Source organism: Phyllostomus hastatus, unplaced genomic scaffold (assembly GCF_019186645.2).
Source record: "Phyllostomus hastatus isolate PE091 unplaced genomic scaffold, TTU_PhHast_1.1 phas_contig_40, whole genome shotgun sequence".
In the NCBI taxonomy this organism is placed as follows: Eukaryota; Metazoa; Chordata; class Mammalia; order Chiroptera; family Phyllostomidae; genus Phyllostomus; species Phyllostomus hastatus.
The window spans coordinates 29,627,727-29,642,883 of NW_025333872.1; the positions used below are offsets into that span (position 1 = coordinate 29,627,727).

At 35.4% G+C, this 15,157-nt stretch overlaps 1 protein-coding gene across 4 annotated transcripts in view; it reads right to left on the bottom strand.

Annotated features, from left to right (window-relative positions):
* The window catches only part of SLC17A5 (solute carrier family 17 member 5), a 64,844-nt gene that overhangs the window by 30,811 nt on the left and 18,876 nt on the right, over positions 1 to 15,157 (bottom strand). For 2 of the 4 annotated variants that reach the window (XM_045843836.1, XM_045843838.1), the window contains 4 exons: positions 11,310 to 11,543; positions 8,747 to 8,834; positions 6,603 to 6,689; positions 3,902 to 4,020 (listed from right to left, as the gene is read on the bottom strand). In XM_045843836.1, the coding sequence (XP_045699792.1) occupies positions 3,902 to 4,020; positions 6,603 to 6,689; positions 8,747 to 8,834; positions 11,310 to 11,543 (528 nt within the window). The remainder of the gene's footprint in view (positions 1 to 3,901; positions 4,021 to 6,602; positions 6,690 to 8,746; positions 8,835 to 11,309; positions 11,544 to 15,157) is intronic. The other 2 variants (XM_045843837.1, XM_045843840.1) reach the window with 2 other exon arrangements.

A 15,157-nucleotide genomic window follows, 5' to 3' on the forward strand; every position in this document is an offset into this window, starting at 1 on the left:
CAGCAGACACTAAAAAAATCCTTCAAGGTTTTAAGGCAGTGATGTCTAATAGAACTTTCTACAACAATGGAAATGTCTAATATCTGCATTTCTCAATGTGGTAACCAATAGCCGTATGTGGCTATTAAACCCTTAAAATCTGGCTAGTGCAACAGAGGAACAGAACTTTTAATTAAGTTAGTTTAAATTAAAATTTAATAGCCACATGGGCTAATGCCTACCATAATGGATGACGTAGTTTAAGGTAAGACTTTAACAGACGTACAAAACAGCTTTTTCTGATATTCTGGATCTAAAATTATTCTCTTGCTATTGTTTCTAAAATACCACTGGTGATAAATGAAAGAAATTTTTAAATTGCTCAGATCATCTTCCCAGCCAACATTTTGAAAGGCAATTTTCTTTAGATATGTGAATTGTTATGAATTTCTGAAAGAACATCAGTGAGGTCTTGAATCTTGTATAGAGAATGTATCATTAAATTTGTAATAATAGACCAGCTTTTTCCATACAAGCTGAAACAAAAAAGGACAAACTACCAAAAATTATTTGTTGTCAAATGTGTTAATTTTCAGAATATAGGAAGGGTAAGGTAATTTAAGAAATACTTGAGTATCTTTAAGTGCAAATTCACAGAAAAATGTTTTCCTTTCATAAGCAAGTAACAAGTTGATTTTGAAAAAGTTGCATGAAATAGATGTTCTTAATTTATAACTAAATATTCAAACCAAGGACCGCATTTGCTTCATAATGTTGCCAAATTGTATGCTTTTTCTGAAGCAAAACAGTTATAATACATGTTGTTCTCAGGAATCAGGTAAATAAAAGAAAAAAACAATACCAGATCTCTAACAAAGAAAGCCTCAGTGAAGTGATAATGTTTTTTCACACTTAATTAAAAAGAGATCTTTGAAACTGAGTAAAAGTTGATGATCTTAAAACAATCACTAGTGTGCTTTAAGAGTACACTAGTTATAAGCTGGCCTGAGTTTACCTGCCGAGTGCCCCAAAGATTTTATTGTTCTTTTTGTAACAATTTCTAAATCAGAATCGGAATGATATACATTGGCATAAATGTAAGATCTACTCATTGTAAGAATGAAATCTCATTTCTGCCTACAATATTAGTGACTGACTTTTTCTTAGCTTGATAAGTGAGAAAGCATTCTAACCAGAACCCCTGCCTGTCTCGTGCAGGTATTTTCCACACAGCTGTCCATGTAAGCTCTCTAGAATGCAAACCTCATTCTGTCACCAAGCTCACAAACAATTCATGGCATCCCAGTGCCTACAGGATAAAGTCTAAGCTCTTCAGTGAGACAGGGGACCCGCCACAATCTGACTTTTGCCTACCCTCTATATCTCTTGCAGCTCTTTGCTTTTTGCCAACTGCTGCGCTTCCTGGCAGATATCACCCTCTGTCTCTTGTGCCTTTGCTCCCACCATATCCTTGGTATGGAGTGCCTGCTCATCTCAATCCCCCAATTTGTCTGGTTTTCAACTTCCCTTTTGAGACTGATTGGATATACTTTTATTAGTGAGAGAGAAAAAAGCAACCCCAGGTTGTTGTCACCTGAACTGGCCAGCTTCTATCAACTAGGTCAGGGTGTTTGACCATTGAACTTGAACAAAGCCACTCTGCAAACATGATGGAATGAGACAAAAACAAGATCACTCTATAATCATGTCTGAGCACAGACAAAAACATGAATGCTCTAAACCACAAAAAGGAGCAAACATCTCCTTTCCTGACTAACAGATTTAGCCCCCAACTTTTAGATAAAAATGAAGATAGCCCTGACCAGTATGGTTTAGTTGGGTATCATCCAGCAAAGCAAAATGTTGCCAGTTTGATTCCACCTCAGGGCACATGCCTGGACTGCAGGTTCAGTGCCCAGTTGGGGTGTATACAAGAAGCAAACGATCCATGTTTCTCTCTCACATCGATGTTTCTCTCCCTCTCTTTCACCCTCACTCCCCCTCTCTCAGAAAATAAATAAGTAAAATTAAAAAAATTAAGACAAATATAGAATTGCTGCTGCTGTCCAACAGCACCACAACAGTAGTGCTGTCTTATGGCACTGCATCACGCAGCCTATACAGTATTGAAATTCTGTTCCTTAATGCCTGTCTCTTTTTGGAAATCACAGATCTCACAAGAACCATGTCTTGTTCATTGTCTTTCTGTCATTAATTTTTAAATTCTCAGTACCTGAAGAAGAACCTAGGATGTAGTAAGTTCTCAAAAAATGTTTAAAGAATGAATAAAGTACAGCAGATATTGTGGATCCAAGATTTAATCCTCCTAACTCCTCTTGCTTCTGAATATTCTACTTTCTGAGCATATGAAAGAACAAATTAACTTAGATTTGGATAATGGACAGATTTAGAAACACATCAGGTGGAGAAAGCTTTAACAAAAAATCTAAAATTAAAAAGTTTCCTAAGCCCATAAACATAATAATAAAAGTATTGTGAAAGTAATAATAAAAGTAATAATAATAAAAGTAATAATAAAAGTAAATAAAGTATCGGAACAAATTAGCCAATGGCCATTAATGCTGAGAAAATGTGACAGAACATATCAAGTTTTATGTGGCAAGACTTGTTTATAAGGCATTAAATTCTTTTTATCTGTTCCTTAAAGGAAAAAAGTGGGTAAGTCATTTGATTCAAATCACAAAGGACATCAAGCTCTCAAAGCAACTTTCCTTATTACATTGCTGATTTCTTCTAAGTTTTTGCCAACCTTTAGCAAAGCCCAAGAGATGCCATATTTGCTAAAGCTAAGCAGTTTGTGGAGGCATTTGTAGCAAAATTTAAAAACTTAAAAGAAATGTAAATGAGTGAATGTTTAAATACTGCCTGGCTATACTATATGTAAAAATTGAAAATATCAATAATAATAACATAATGGGCAATAAAAATTTTAAATGAAATATTTTATAGACTATATATACTTTAAATTTTCCTAATGTTTTCATATTATTCTTTTATTTTCCCAAAAGGCAAATATTTTCTTCCATAGCTTGAGTACTTACTATATGAAATTATGGCAGACTTTTATTTCTGACTTGCTTTTGTGTTTAATAAAACATAAAATTTTTTCTAAAGAGGGCAAATAGGTATATATTATATTATTATATATGATAATAAGTGGGCTGTCCTCATTAAATCACAGTCATTTAAAATACAGATAAAAACATACCAATTAGTCTTCTAACAACTAACATTTAGAATAAAGCTATAAGTAACACATTTATATTTCCTTTAATAAGTAACACATTTTATTTTCTACTAATTAAGAAGAAAAGATATACTTAAGATTCACTTGATAATCACGCTAGAACAGCAAATTTAAACTGGTGAGCTGCAGCACAGAGGTGTGCTGCAGGAATTTTTAAAGCATGTAATACCTGACTATTTAGTCAGGGCACTGACTTCTTTTCCCTTAGATTGTCAAATAAAAAAAAATGACAACAGCCAACACAATAGCTGTCTGGTGCGAATGAATCATATTACCATTTTTTTTCTGTCAGATTGGCAAAAAATATATTTTATGGTGTGTTTCAGAATTTTAGTAATTAGTTTATATGTGCCATGATGAAAAATGTTGAAAATCACTGCTCTCGAAGGTTTAAAATTAAAAAGTATTTTTTCATAAATTTAATCTAGAGAGAATTGGAATTTCTCAGACAAAACAAACCAGTATTTTGTACATTTATTTCATTTGCCTGCCCCACTTTGCCTAGTGAGCAATGCACAATAAAAATATCTATTAAAAATGGTATCTTAGGCTTCCAGGTCAGATAGTGGCACAGTCAAAGAAAAAAAATTGGTATCTTAATTCTGAAGAAAAAGAGCTTTTAAAATTATTTTTAAAATATGCTGAAGTCCTTACCTGATTTTTTAATGATGAACGAATGTATTCCTTTTCTTGGTGGGAGATTGTCCTGTGAGTTTCTGGTGTATCACTAACTAACCAGATCCATAAAACAAACCAAATGATTCCAACTATACCTTACAACAGACAAATAATAGTTAAGAAAAGTTAGAATGCACCAACAGCAACTTTTAAATGTCTTGAAAAAGTCATGTCATTATAAACTCAATGTAAATTTGGTTTCAGTTTAGTTTTTGTTTCAAGTTCCTCTTATAATTTTTTAATGGGATAGTTGCTATCTGGATTATTTCCTATAAATTTTGAAGACAACAACTTTTAACCATATGACTCTGCCTATCAGAGTATACCAGAGAAATCTTTTATTTATTTATTTGCAAAAGTTTATTTAGAAAGTCAGAGGTAGAAGAGGTGAGCCATGGAAGAAATGAGCTGGCTGTGTTTTGTGGGCTCAGAAATCGAGTTACAGAGGCCAAAGAGGAGCCCTTGGAGCTTAGGAAACACAAAGGCAGAGAGACTGTGCCAGTGGGGAGGAAACAGGGAGAGGGGAAAGGCACGGTGTACTCCAGAGAGACAGAGCAGGCCCTGGGGAAAGTAGGGAGTGGGGAAAGATGTGGGCATGCTCAAGAGAGAGAAAGAGCATGCTGACAAATCTTTTAAAATATAAATTTACATAACCTCTTATTTCCACAGGCATGTTATTGTTTATTGATTTTTTTTGCTTTGACTGCAGATAGACTTCCTGCATAAAATGTTTGTGTGGTAACCTAATTTATTAAAAATGTGTATATCATGCTAATGAGATTGAGAAATAAAAGGCCCTGGACAAGATTAGAACTACCAAGTGAAAGCATCTTACTTTGCTTGAGAAGGAATTTTTCAAAATATACCTATCTATAATGTCCAACATAGTAATTTCTGTTAGAAAGTATAGTATTTAAGTCCTGGATTCAACAGCAGTTTCTTTCGAGATATTCCAAAAGTAATATCCAGTCAAAACTTAGCTAGATCATTTTAACCATATTAACTTAAAACACAAGTTAGTAGTGTTTTAGAGCTTTGTGATTTAGGAGATGATTACTTCCATGAGTTAGAATATTTATTTTTAACCAATTATGGGACTACTATTACACTTTGGATTTTTATTTTATTGATTATGCTATCACAGTTGTCCCAGTTTTTCCCCTTTTCCTCTGTCTACCCAGCACCCCCCACGCACTCAGACCTTCCCCACACCATTGTTCATGTCCATGGGTCATGTGCATAAGTTCTTTGGCTACTCCATTTCCTATACTGTATTATACATCCTCATGGCTATTCTGTAGCTACCTGTTTGTACTTTTTAATCCCCTCACCTCTTTACCCATTCTCCTACACCCATCTCCTATTTGGCAACCACCGAAAACCTCTCTGTGTCCATGATTCTGTCCCTGTTCTTTTTTGCTTAGTTTATTTTTTAGATTCAACTGTTGATAGAAATGTATTTTTACCATTATTGTTCATAGTTTTGCTCTTCTTTTTCTCAAATAAGTCCCTTAACATTTCATTGAATAATGGTTTGGTGATGATGAGCTCCTTTGGTTTTTTCTTGTCTGGGAAGCTCTTTATCTGCCCTTTGATTCTAAATGATAGCTTTGCTGAGTAGGGCAATCTTGGCTGTAGGTCCCTGCTTTACATGACTTTGAATATTTGTTGCCAATCCCTTCTAGCCTGCAAAGTTTCTTTTGGGAAATCAGCTGACAATCTTATGGGAACTCCCCTGTAGGTAATTAACTGCTATTCTTTTGCTGCCTTTGAGATTCTCTGTCTTTAAACTTTGGCATTTTAATTATGATGTGTCTGGAGTGGGTGTCTTTGCATCCATCTTGTTTGGGACTGTCTGTGCTTCCTGGACTTGTATGTGTATTTCCTTCAATAAATTAGGGAAGTTTTCTTTCATTATTTTTTCAAATAGATTTCCAATTTCTTGCTCTTTCTATTCACCTTCTGGTATTCCTATGATGTGAATGTTGAAATGCCTGAAGTTGTCTCAGAGGCTGTTTACACTATCCTGCTGGTTCTGTGGCTCTGTGGGGGGGAAGGTGCAGAAAAGGGACAATGGCCTCTGCCTGCCTTTCTGTCTGGGAGAAGGCTGTTCCCCACCTCTTGCCTTGATGTCACACATTTCAGCTCCTCCTTGTATGCCACTTGTGACTTTCGAGCTGCTACCCCAGTGCTGGAGCTCAGAGCGGGTGAGTCTGTGGGGTGAGTCTGTTCATAGTAAGTTTGTGTATGGGTTCTTTATGAGGAACTGCTTGGGACTACAGAAGTTTCTTCCACCAACTCAATCCCTGCTGGTTTTCACAGCCGGAAGTTATGGAGACTTATCTTCCTGGCACTGGAACCCTGGGCTGGAGGGCCTGGTGTGGGGCTGGGACTCCTCGCTTCTGGGATATCCCTCCCAAATATTTATCCACCACACATGGATGTGGGACCAGTCTGTTCCACATCTCCAAACCTCCTACCAATCTGGATGGATGTGGTTTATTTAATTCTGTAGTTGTGGAACTTCCATTCAACTTGATTTCTCACAGTTCTGAGTGATGGTTGTTCTATAATTTAGTTGTAGTTCTGATGTGGTTGTGTGAGGAGGCAAGTCATGTTTACCTATGCTCTGGATTTGTTACACTATAATTAAGGTTAAAATTTTCAATCAACTTACCAAAAAAGTAGAAGACATAAGTCCAATTCATATAGAAGCAAATTATTCCAGAAAGAGGAAGAGAAATTACTGTCCCAAGCTGTGCTCCTGGAACAACAACAAAGACTTTGTAAACTCTTCAGAGAGATGAATAGAGGGACAAGTTACAGTTTAAAGAAGATGGGTAACAAATAATGGAGAAGAGAAGGAATGATTCAGATCCTACAAGGGCTGAATTAGTCACATGTAAAATACAAACAACCTATTTTCTTAAGGAATCATTTACTAGAAAACCTACAACATGTAAAATGTATATGCTAATATGTAGTTCCATTAACAGCTACGTAGTTATTGATGAATTAGAAGGCATCAATCAATATAAGACCTAATAAATGCCACATGTGTTAGAAATTAGGTATCTGGGGTTCAAAGATGGTTTCTAAGGCTGATAAACATGACCTAGAGTAGAATGCTTGATGAAATAAGAATAAAGCTTTTATTTTTTTATTTTATTTTTTTTTAAAGATTTTATTTATTTATTTTTAGAGAGGGATGGGAGGGAGAGAGAGAGAGAGAGAAACATCAATGTGCAGTTGCTAGGGGTCATGGCCTGCAACCTAGGCATGCTCCCTGACTGGGAATTGAACTTGTGACAATTTGGTTCACAGCCCGTGCTCAATCCACTGAGCTACACTAGCCAGGGCTTAGAATAATTTGCCCCCAATATATTAGGAGCAATTATTTCAGATAAATAAATAATAAAATTCATTTTAACCACCAAACACAAGACATCTTAGTTTGTATGGTAGAGCTAAAATAATCAGATATTGTTTCTTGGCTCAAGTTTTGGTCTTACTACCACATTTTAGAAAGTGTTAAATGTCACAGAGCAATATGAATTTTCAAATATGAGACAGATTTCCTCTGACTTTCAGAGGTCAGGAATAGATGTAAGAAGCAGCAATGGACTTTGAAAAGATAGGTAAGAAGATACAGAGGGTGCTGTAACAGGCTGAGTAAAGGAATGAAAGCAGGAAAGCAGAGAGTAGGTTTGAGAACTTCATTTAGGTAAAGGAAGGAATAGGAAATAAGAGCTGGAAAAATAAGTCCAATGGTTACTGAATATCTACTCCATGCCAGGTACTATGTGCCAGGGCATAGGCCAGTTGAAATGAAGTAGAACTGTTGACTACTAGTTCAAGTTTAGCCTGTATCCAATAGGTTAAGCTCCTCTTGAATTTAATATCATATTTCTCATGTCAATCTCTACCCAGCTGCAAGAATCATCTTAAAATATAAACTGGTTTATGTCTTTCTCTGGATTAGAAACCTCTGATGTCTCCCCATTCTATTTTTGAAAAAAAAAATCCTTATTCTTTCCTGTAGTTTGTGAGACCTGATGTTATCTGGCTCTTGCCTATTTCTCTAGGCTCTTATGCCATATTTCTTATATTCATTATGTTTTAGCCACCTATAGTGTTTTCATTTCTTTGAACCCTTATATATTTCTTGCCTGAGAGCCCTCGTGCATGCTGTCTGATAACCTGGAATGCTCTTTGCATGACTAGTTCATTCTTATCCTTTAAATTTTAGCTAATAAGTCACCACAGAGAGGCCTTTCTGAACCACTGTGTAAAAGCAGTCAGGTCAAACAGTTTTAATTCAGTTAATGTAGGAAAGGCTAGAGTTCTTGTGTAATCTGGTAAAATTATAATTCACATATAAAGCTCATGCTATCTCACTTATAGATCAAAATGATGGCAAATAAATGCATAGAAAAAAGATATATGAACAGAAGGGGTGAGAGTCATGATGTGTGAATTAGACGATAAAATTAGAAATCACAGTTTAAAAGGATAAGTGTTTAATTTTCCAGCCATTGTATTTTTTAATAAAACATAGCATTCTGTATACCAGAACATGAAAAGTCAACATTTTTTAAATGATGGAAGATGAAGAAAATGGCATTAGTTAATAAAGTCACATTGCTATATACAGTTGAGCCAAACAAAAAAGTTAATAATAAAGTTATACCCCAAAACTTAATTTTTCCCCAAAGAGGGCATCTCACAGTGTATGATTCTAGAGTGCAGACACTTTTTCTCCAAGGTTGATATGTACATAACAAGTGATAGCAGAAACTTTTATAAGAATAGTTATCTCACCTGCATATGAAATACTAAGAAGCTTGCTTCTTTCAAGAGGGGGAGACCAAGAAGACCACATGGCATGCATGGCCGGAAATGTAACACCCTGAGGAGGGAAAAAGTATATTTCTGATGAAATATAAGGTAGTTTTGTTAATGTTTTAAGTTGTGTTGAATTTTATTGCAAGAGAAATTTCTGGATAAAGATCAAACTAAAATCAGGTTCCATGAAGTGAGATGTCTTCACAACGTTAAGTGAAAATACTTTATAATGAAGTACTTTCAAAATCTGAACAAAGATTTGTGGATTCTGCCAGCTGGTGTGAAGACTAAGGTAAGGGTTACAATAGATCTAAAAGAATGTACTGAATGATGACACAAAGTATTCTTCTAAAGGTTAATTTTACTCATTCACGTTATTAGTGAGCTGAACAAAATGGGAATGTTACCAGTATATAACTTTGAAAAATATTGAGCTAATACTGTGGGATACTGTAAGAAATTCAAATTGATCTTAATTGACAGGAAAAATGGTCTGAAAAAAAAATGAATTCAATCATAGTGTTTATAGTCTTTTTTTTCCTTTCTGGGATAACTAGTCTAGTAAATGCCAATTATGATATGGAAAGGTAATGGAGCAGTGGAGGCCGGAGGCTCACAGAGACTTGGGAGAGGAGGAAATGCTACAGGACAATGGGAGTGAATAGGTTTTGGTAGATTCAAAGCAGTGTGGGTTCACGGCCCTTCTTCGTCACTCTCTAACTGTGTAGCCTCAGTTATTCTTCTTGAACTTCAGTATCTTTGTAAAACAGGGATAATACTCCTTATCTTGCATGATTGTTGTAAAAATAAATTGCAGCTAGTGCTATTATTAATGGAGAGAATACATGCTTTAATACTTTGTGGTTCCTGCTGATTCTTTCCGAAAGAAAGAAGAAAGAAAGAAAGAAAGAAAGAAAGAAAGACCAATAGAAACAAAAATGATTTAGGTAGCATTCCAAATTGGTAAGAATCTGTATCATTGAGCAACAGGAGTCATTATAGAATAAATATTTAGATGTTTGGAAATGTCCACAGAGATTGTTAAAATTTTTATTATAAAACCTAGGGACAATGTAGGTATGTTTATGGTGGATCAGATGCTAGGGATGAAAGATGCTGACCTAAGTTTATGGATGAGGAAATGTACATGTGATATATATTGAAGGAATAAAGAAAGACGAACAAACCTAAGAACACAACTTAAATTCTATTCAGAAATAAAGCAGTTACTTGAGATAGTAAAAGTAATACAATCAATATACTATAATGCTAAATCAGTAGCATAAATAGACAGTATGATAAAATATGGAAGTATATGCAGCAAAGAGATTCAATATCTGGAACACAGGAAATATACCACAATTAAGTATTACTAAGTCAGTAAGGAGAAGAGAAACCTGGTAATATGGGGGCAGTTTTTATTGTCAGGAAGGATTTATTTAGTACACCTCTATTTGATAAGGACAAAATAAGAATCTTCAGATGACTGATCAAAGCTTAAATTTAAATAGTACTTGGAAATATCCAAAGTATTCTAGCAATCATTATCCAACTTGAGCTGTGACTAAATATGGGGCAGGTATCTTAGTCTGAATTTTAAAAAATGATGGAACTGAGGCCTAGAGATTAGGACTTACTGAATACTTTCACAGTGAAGCTGTTATTCAAATTCTGCTTTTATGACTCCAGTTAGTGGCTTTCCCACATAGCATAATACATTACTATTACTACCTAAAATAACCTTCATGCTCTACACCAAACCCAGAGGCCACTATTTTTCTTGGTTTAAAAAAAGTGTTGAGAGAGAGCAAACTACATCTATGCCTTGGTTTCACAGGTAGAAGTTCGAAGTTAGAAACAAAAGGAGATCATTATTTAAAGATGAAGGTACATATGATGAAATGCAAAGGAGAAGTGGAAAGGAAAAAAGATAAGGAATTAAAAATTTTAAAAATGATAAAAGTGTTGGGGGGGAGAAAAAGAAGACATAAAATTAATAGTAACAATTCTAAAAGGAACAAAAAGACCAGAAGAATCACAAAACCAAAGAAAGTTATATAAAATGATAATCTGTCTCTAAATTAGGGGATCAGAAAAAAAGAACAAATGATAAAGAGGAAGTTATTTCAATAGCAAGAAATTTAAAAGAAAAGACAATTCAATAATCTACTGTATAACATGCGTTTTAGATTTTGTGCAATGACACAGCAGAGATAAACTGTGGCAAAAGTTCAGGAGATCTGTCTTAACTTTTTTAATAGTGTTTTGTTTTCTTGTCTCCTGTAATAAGAGAGTAGGGAGAGCTGTAAAATGTCTCCTGGAAAATGTTTTCTCTACTTTTTGAGTAAAGCTGTCAATTTCAGGGTGCTCCCACTCCAGACTTTATTGACCACAAAAGAAATCTACTCAAGTTAAAAAATAAATCCCTATTATCTTCCAGTATCAATTTTTGGTTTATGTTCATACCAAAGAATGATATCTTTCAGAAGATAAGAAAGCGATATAGGGTAAGAAGAAAAACAGAAGACAAAAAAATTACCTCTCCTAGTCCTTCTAGTGCTCTGAGCACAATGAGAGCTCCAACTCCAAAATCTGCAGCAATGGGAGTAAACAGGGTGAAGACAGCAGTGCCAAGGATCCCAAATCCTAGCAGTAGTTTCCCCCCTACTTTGCTGGCAACATATCCTCCAGGAATCTGTGTGATGATGTAGCCATAAAAAAAAGAACCGAGAATCCATCCTTGAGTTTCTGCATCCCATTGGTACCTTTTACCCTACAAAGAGTAGAAGGAAAAAAAAAATCCAACCCTTTAAGACCTTGATTAAACAGCTCCCTTATCTTACTGGCATGTAAGTATATAAAAATGTACAATAATTCTGAACCACTGTTTTAGACGGAAGCACATACAACTTTCTACAAGGTTGGTTGAGTCACCATGATACAGACATGCAGTCTCTAGAAGTGAGTGGAAAGTAACTGTAAATCAAAAACTACACAAAGGCTTGCTATTTTATGAAACTAGACTGCAGGATAAGTTGCAGAGACTTTGTAATGACCATGACCAAGAAGGCTCAAAAAAGAGGCACAGGCTTAATTCAGAAAGCTACTAAGTAGGAGGATACTGTAATGGCTCAGTCATGCTTTGAGGCCAGGCCTGGGTTCCAGGCTAGCTCTGTTACTTACTGGACTTATGTTCTGGGAAAATTAAATGAAAAAGGCATGTAAAATAAGGCCAGATACATACTAAGTGTTCACTTAATGTTGACTATTAGATAAATATAGATCATTAATATCTCCACATTTCAGACCAAGCATTTGAATGAACAAGAATTTAAACCAAGCCACAAACTTCATGTGACTAGAAAATGTCTTTTAACTAGCAGGAGCACATAGTAAGGTAATAATGAACATTTGGTAACTGATCTGAATAACTGACATCTTTAATACACGTAGCTGTATGATGGAGCCTACATGTCAAGAATCATTTGAGGATTTCTTTTTAGTGAGGCTGATGAGGATAAGTAGCTAGAGCAACAAAAGCACTTGCTAAAGGGAAAGATACAAAGCAAATCCTAATTGTTCTTATTTATGGTACTAATCTGTAGCTTATTTGTACAATTCTAGAGCTTTAGTTATACAGTTATACATCATAGGTTGGAGTGGTGAAAAGTGGGTGGTATGTACCCAAATATGTATTTAGCAACATTATTTAAGTCAAATATAAAGATTTTTGATATCATTATTTTGTACATGTGCTTTTTTGGGCTGAAAAACCTCTTCCCTGCTTGAATGCTCTTGTTTATAATGGCAGAGGAGACTCACCCAAGTGTGATCTGACTCCTTTGTGAACACTGAAAATGGATGAAAATATAAGCATAAAAAAAGACACCAGGCTTTTCTCCCTGTACTGTCTCCCTGTGTGATAAGCAAAATAAAATACAGTCATGTGCCACATAATGACATTTCAGTCAATAATGGAACACATACAGGATAGTCGTATCCTACGATTATAATGGAGCTGAAAAATTTCTACCACCTAGTGACACTGTAGTGCAACACATTACACAAACACTTAACATCGTGTTACAATTGCCTACAGTATTTAACATGGTAACATGCTGTACAGGTTATAGCCTAGGAGCTGCAGGGAGAATTTGCCACCCCAAAATATTTCTATTTAGCATAAGGATTATTTTAGGATGGTCAATTGTATTTTAAACAGCAGATATGGGAGAAGCTCTGAAAACCAAGTAGAAGTCAGCCTTTTAAAAGACACTTAGATCTGTAAGATCTGCTATTTGAAAGGATGTTCCCTCTCTGTACCTGGAAGGTGGGGGATGACCTCGTCTCTAAAAGCTCTAATCGATAAAGAAGAAAATGACTTAAATCTCCACAACAAACTTACTCTTGTTTACTGAGCTTTTCCTTTTATTCTGACAAACAAGCAAACATTCTACAAGGTAGTTGAGCCACCATGATTAGGCATGCAGTTTCTAGAAGTAGGTACATGGAAAATAACTGACTTCCCAGGTCCCCAGCATTTTCTTTTGTCTTCATCTGAAGGTGGTATTTAAGGTGGTGGCTCCAGTCATTTTGTCAAGTAACTCAGTTTTCCTGGGTCTCTCCCACGTATAAAGGAAGCATACATGCTATTAAACTTTCGTTTTTCTCCTGTTAATCTAGATTTTATTACAGATATGTCTAGCCAAGAACCCATAAAAGTGGAGGGAAAATTACTTTTCCTCCCCTACACTGCAATAGCCATTATAGCTTAGGTGTGTATTAGGCTATACTATCTAGATTTGTGTAAGTGCACTCTGTGATGTTCACACAATGGCCTAATGATACATTTCTCAGAATGAACCCTTGTCGTTAAGTGGCACATGATTGTATTTAAAGTGTTTAAAACTCAATTCTCAACAAATGATGAACACACACTTATCAATTCTACTATAACATGAGACAGGCAAAATGACTTATGTAACTTAGCTTTAGGCTTGTATAAATTTTGGAAAAGAATGTCCTAAGAAATTGCTCTGATCTTATTTTTCAGTCTGTAGTTGAGATTATCTAAACTCTCTTGAAATAGTAGCCCTTATAAGTAAAACAGCTGTTAAGTAATAGTATTACAAAAGCTATTGAGCAATATCTTAAACAATCAAACTTTCTGATGTGAGGGAAGAAATTTTCTCCTACCCTCTAGGTTCTTTGGCCAGTCTAATAATTAGATGTACATGGAAAGATTATCAAGAGAAAATAACCAAATTTAATTATGTAGGTGTGGGAACCTACATACATGAGAGAGTCAGAGACCCCACATACCTGAGAGGTTCAGAAACATACAGGGAAAATGAAGTATATATGACTTTCTGAACTGAAGAAAAGGTAAGGCACCTAGGGGGAGGAAAGTCACTGCAGAACAATTAGAAGAGCAGATGTTCAGTAATTAGATGTCTGCCCTGGTTATTTCTGGTAATAACTCATTATAGGCAAAGGCCCCTAATTTAAATTCTTTAAGGGAGAGGTAAAAGTTTCTCACAAGAGTGCAACTCAAAATAATTTACACACAAAAATGGCACATCTTGGGATGGCCTGTTCTGAATCCCTTCAGTCCCGCCTTTGAAACTTCCTGAGAAGTTATGCATTATAGAAGCTAGGTTGATAGATTGTTCCATATCTCATTAAACTAGTCTCTTAGTCTTTCAGTTTAATTAAACAGTTGTATCTAATTTCAGAAGCCAGTGGTACAGGTGGGTTCCGAAGTTAGGCCTATGGTGCAAACAATCAGGTATTTAAGAGATATCCTTATGGAAACAGAAGAAAAACAATAGTTAATGATTTAGCAGACTATTAATCCCAGTTTCTGAGTTTTGAAGGCAGACAGTCAAGAAGATTTCTAGATGTCTGGCTTGAATCATTTTCAGATGGAGTGAAGATTAGTGACAGTCAGTGACAATTTGATAGATTTCTCCTGGTTTGAGGTTTGAATGTGTCTGGTGATCTTTCTGTAATAGGCACAACCATATATAAGTTGTTGTGGTAATTTCTCTGAAGTTTATTTACATCCAGTTGTCCAACTTTAGCTCTCATGGCTTTGGGAAAAGGGCAGTTTCACTTCTCATTGGTCTCAAGTCACAGGGCTTTGAACTGCTTCTACAGTTGCCTTTCTGGTTTCGCAGATTTGTAAGAAGATAGGGACAGTTATTCACTTTTTAAAATTATATTTTATTGTTTATGCTATTATAGTTGTCTGATTTTTTTCACCCCCTCTATCAACCCCCCAACTCCTTCAGGCAATCCCCACACTGTTATCCACGTCCATGGGTCATGCATATATGTTCTTCAGCTACTCTTTTCCCTATGCTGTACTTTGCATCCCCATGACTA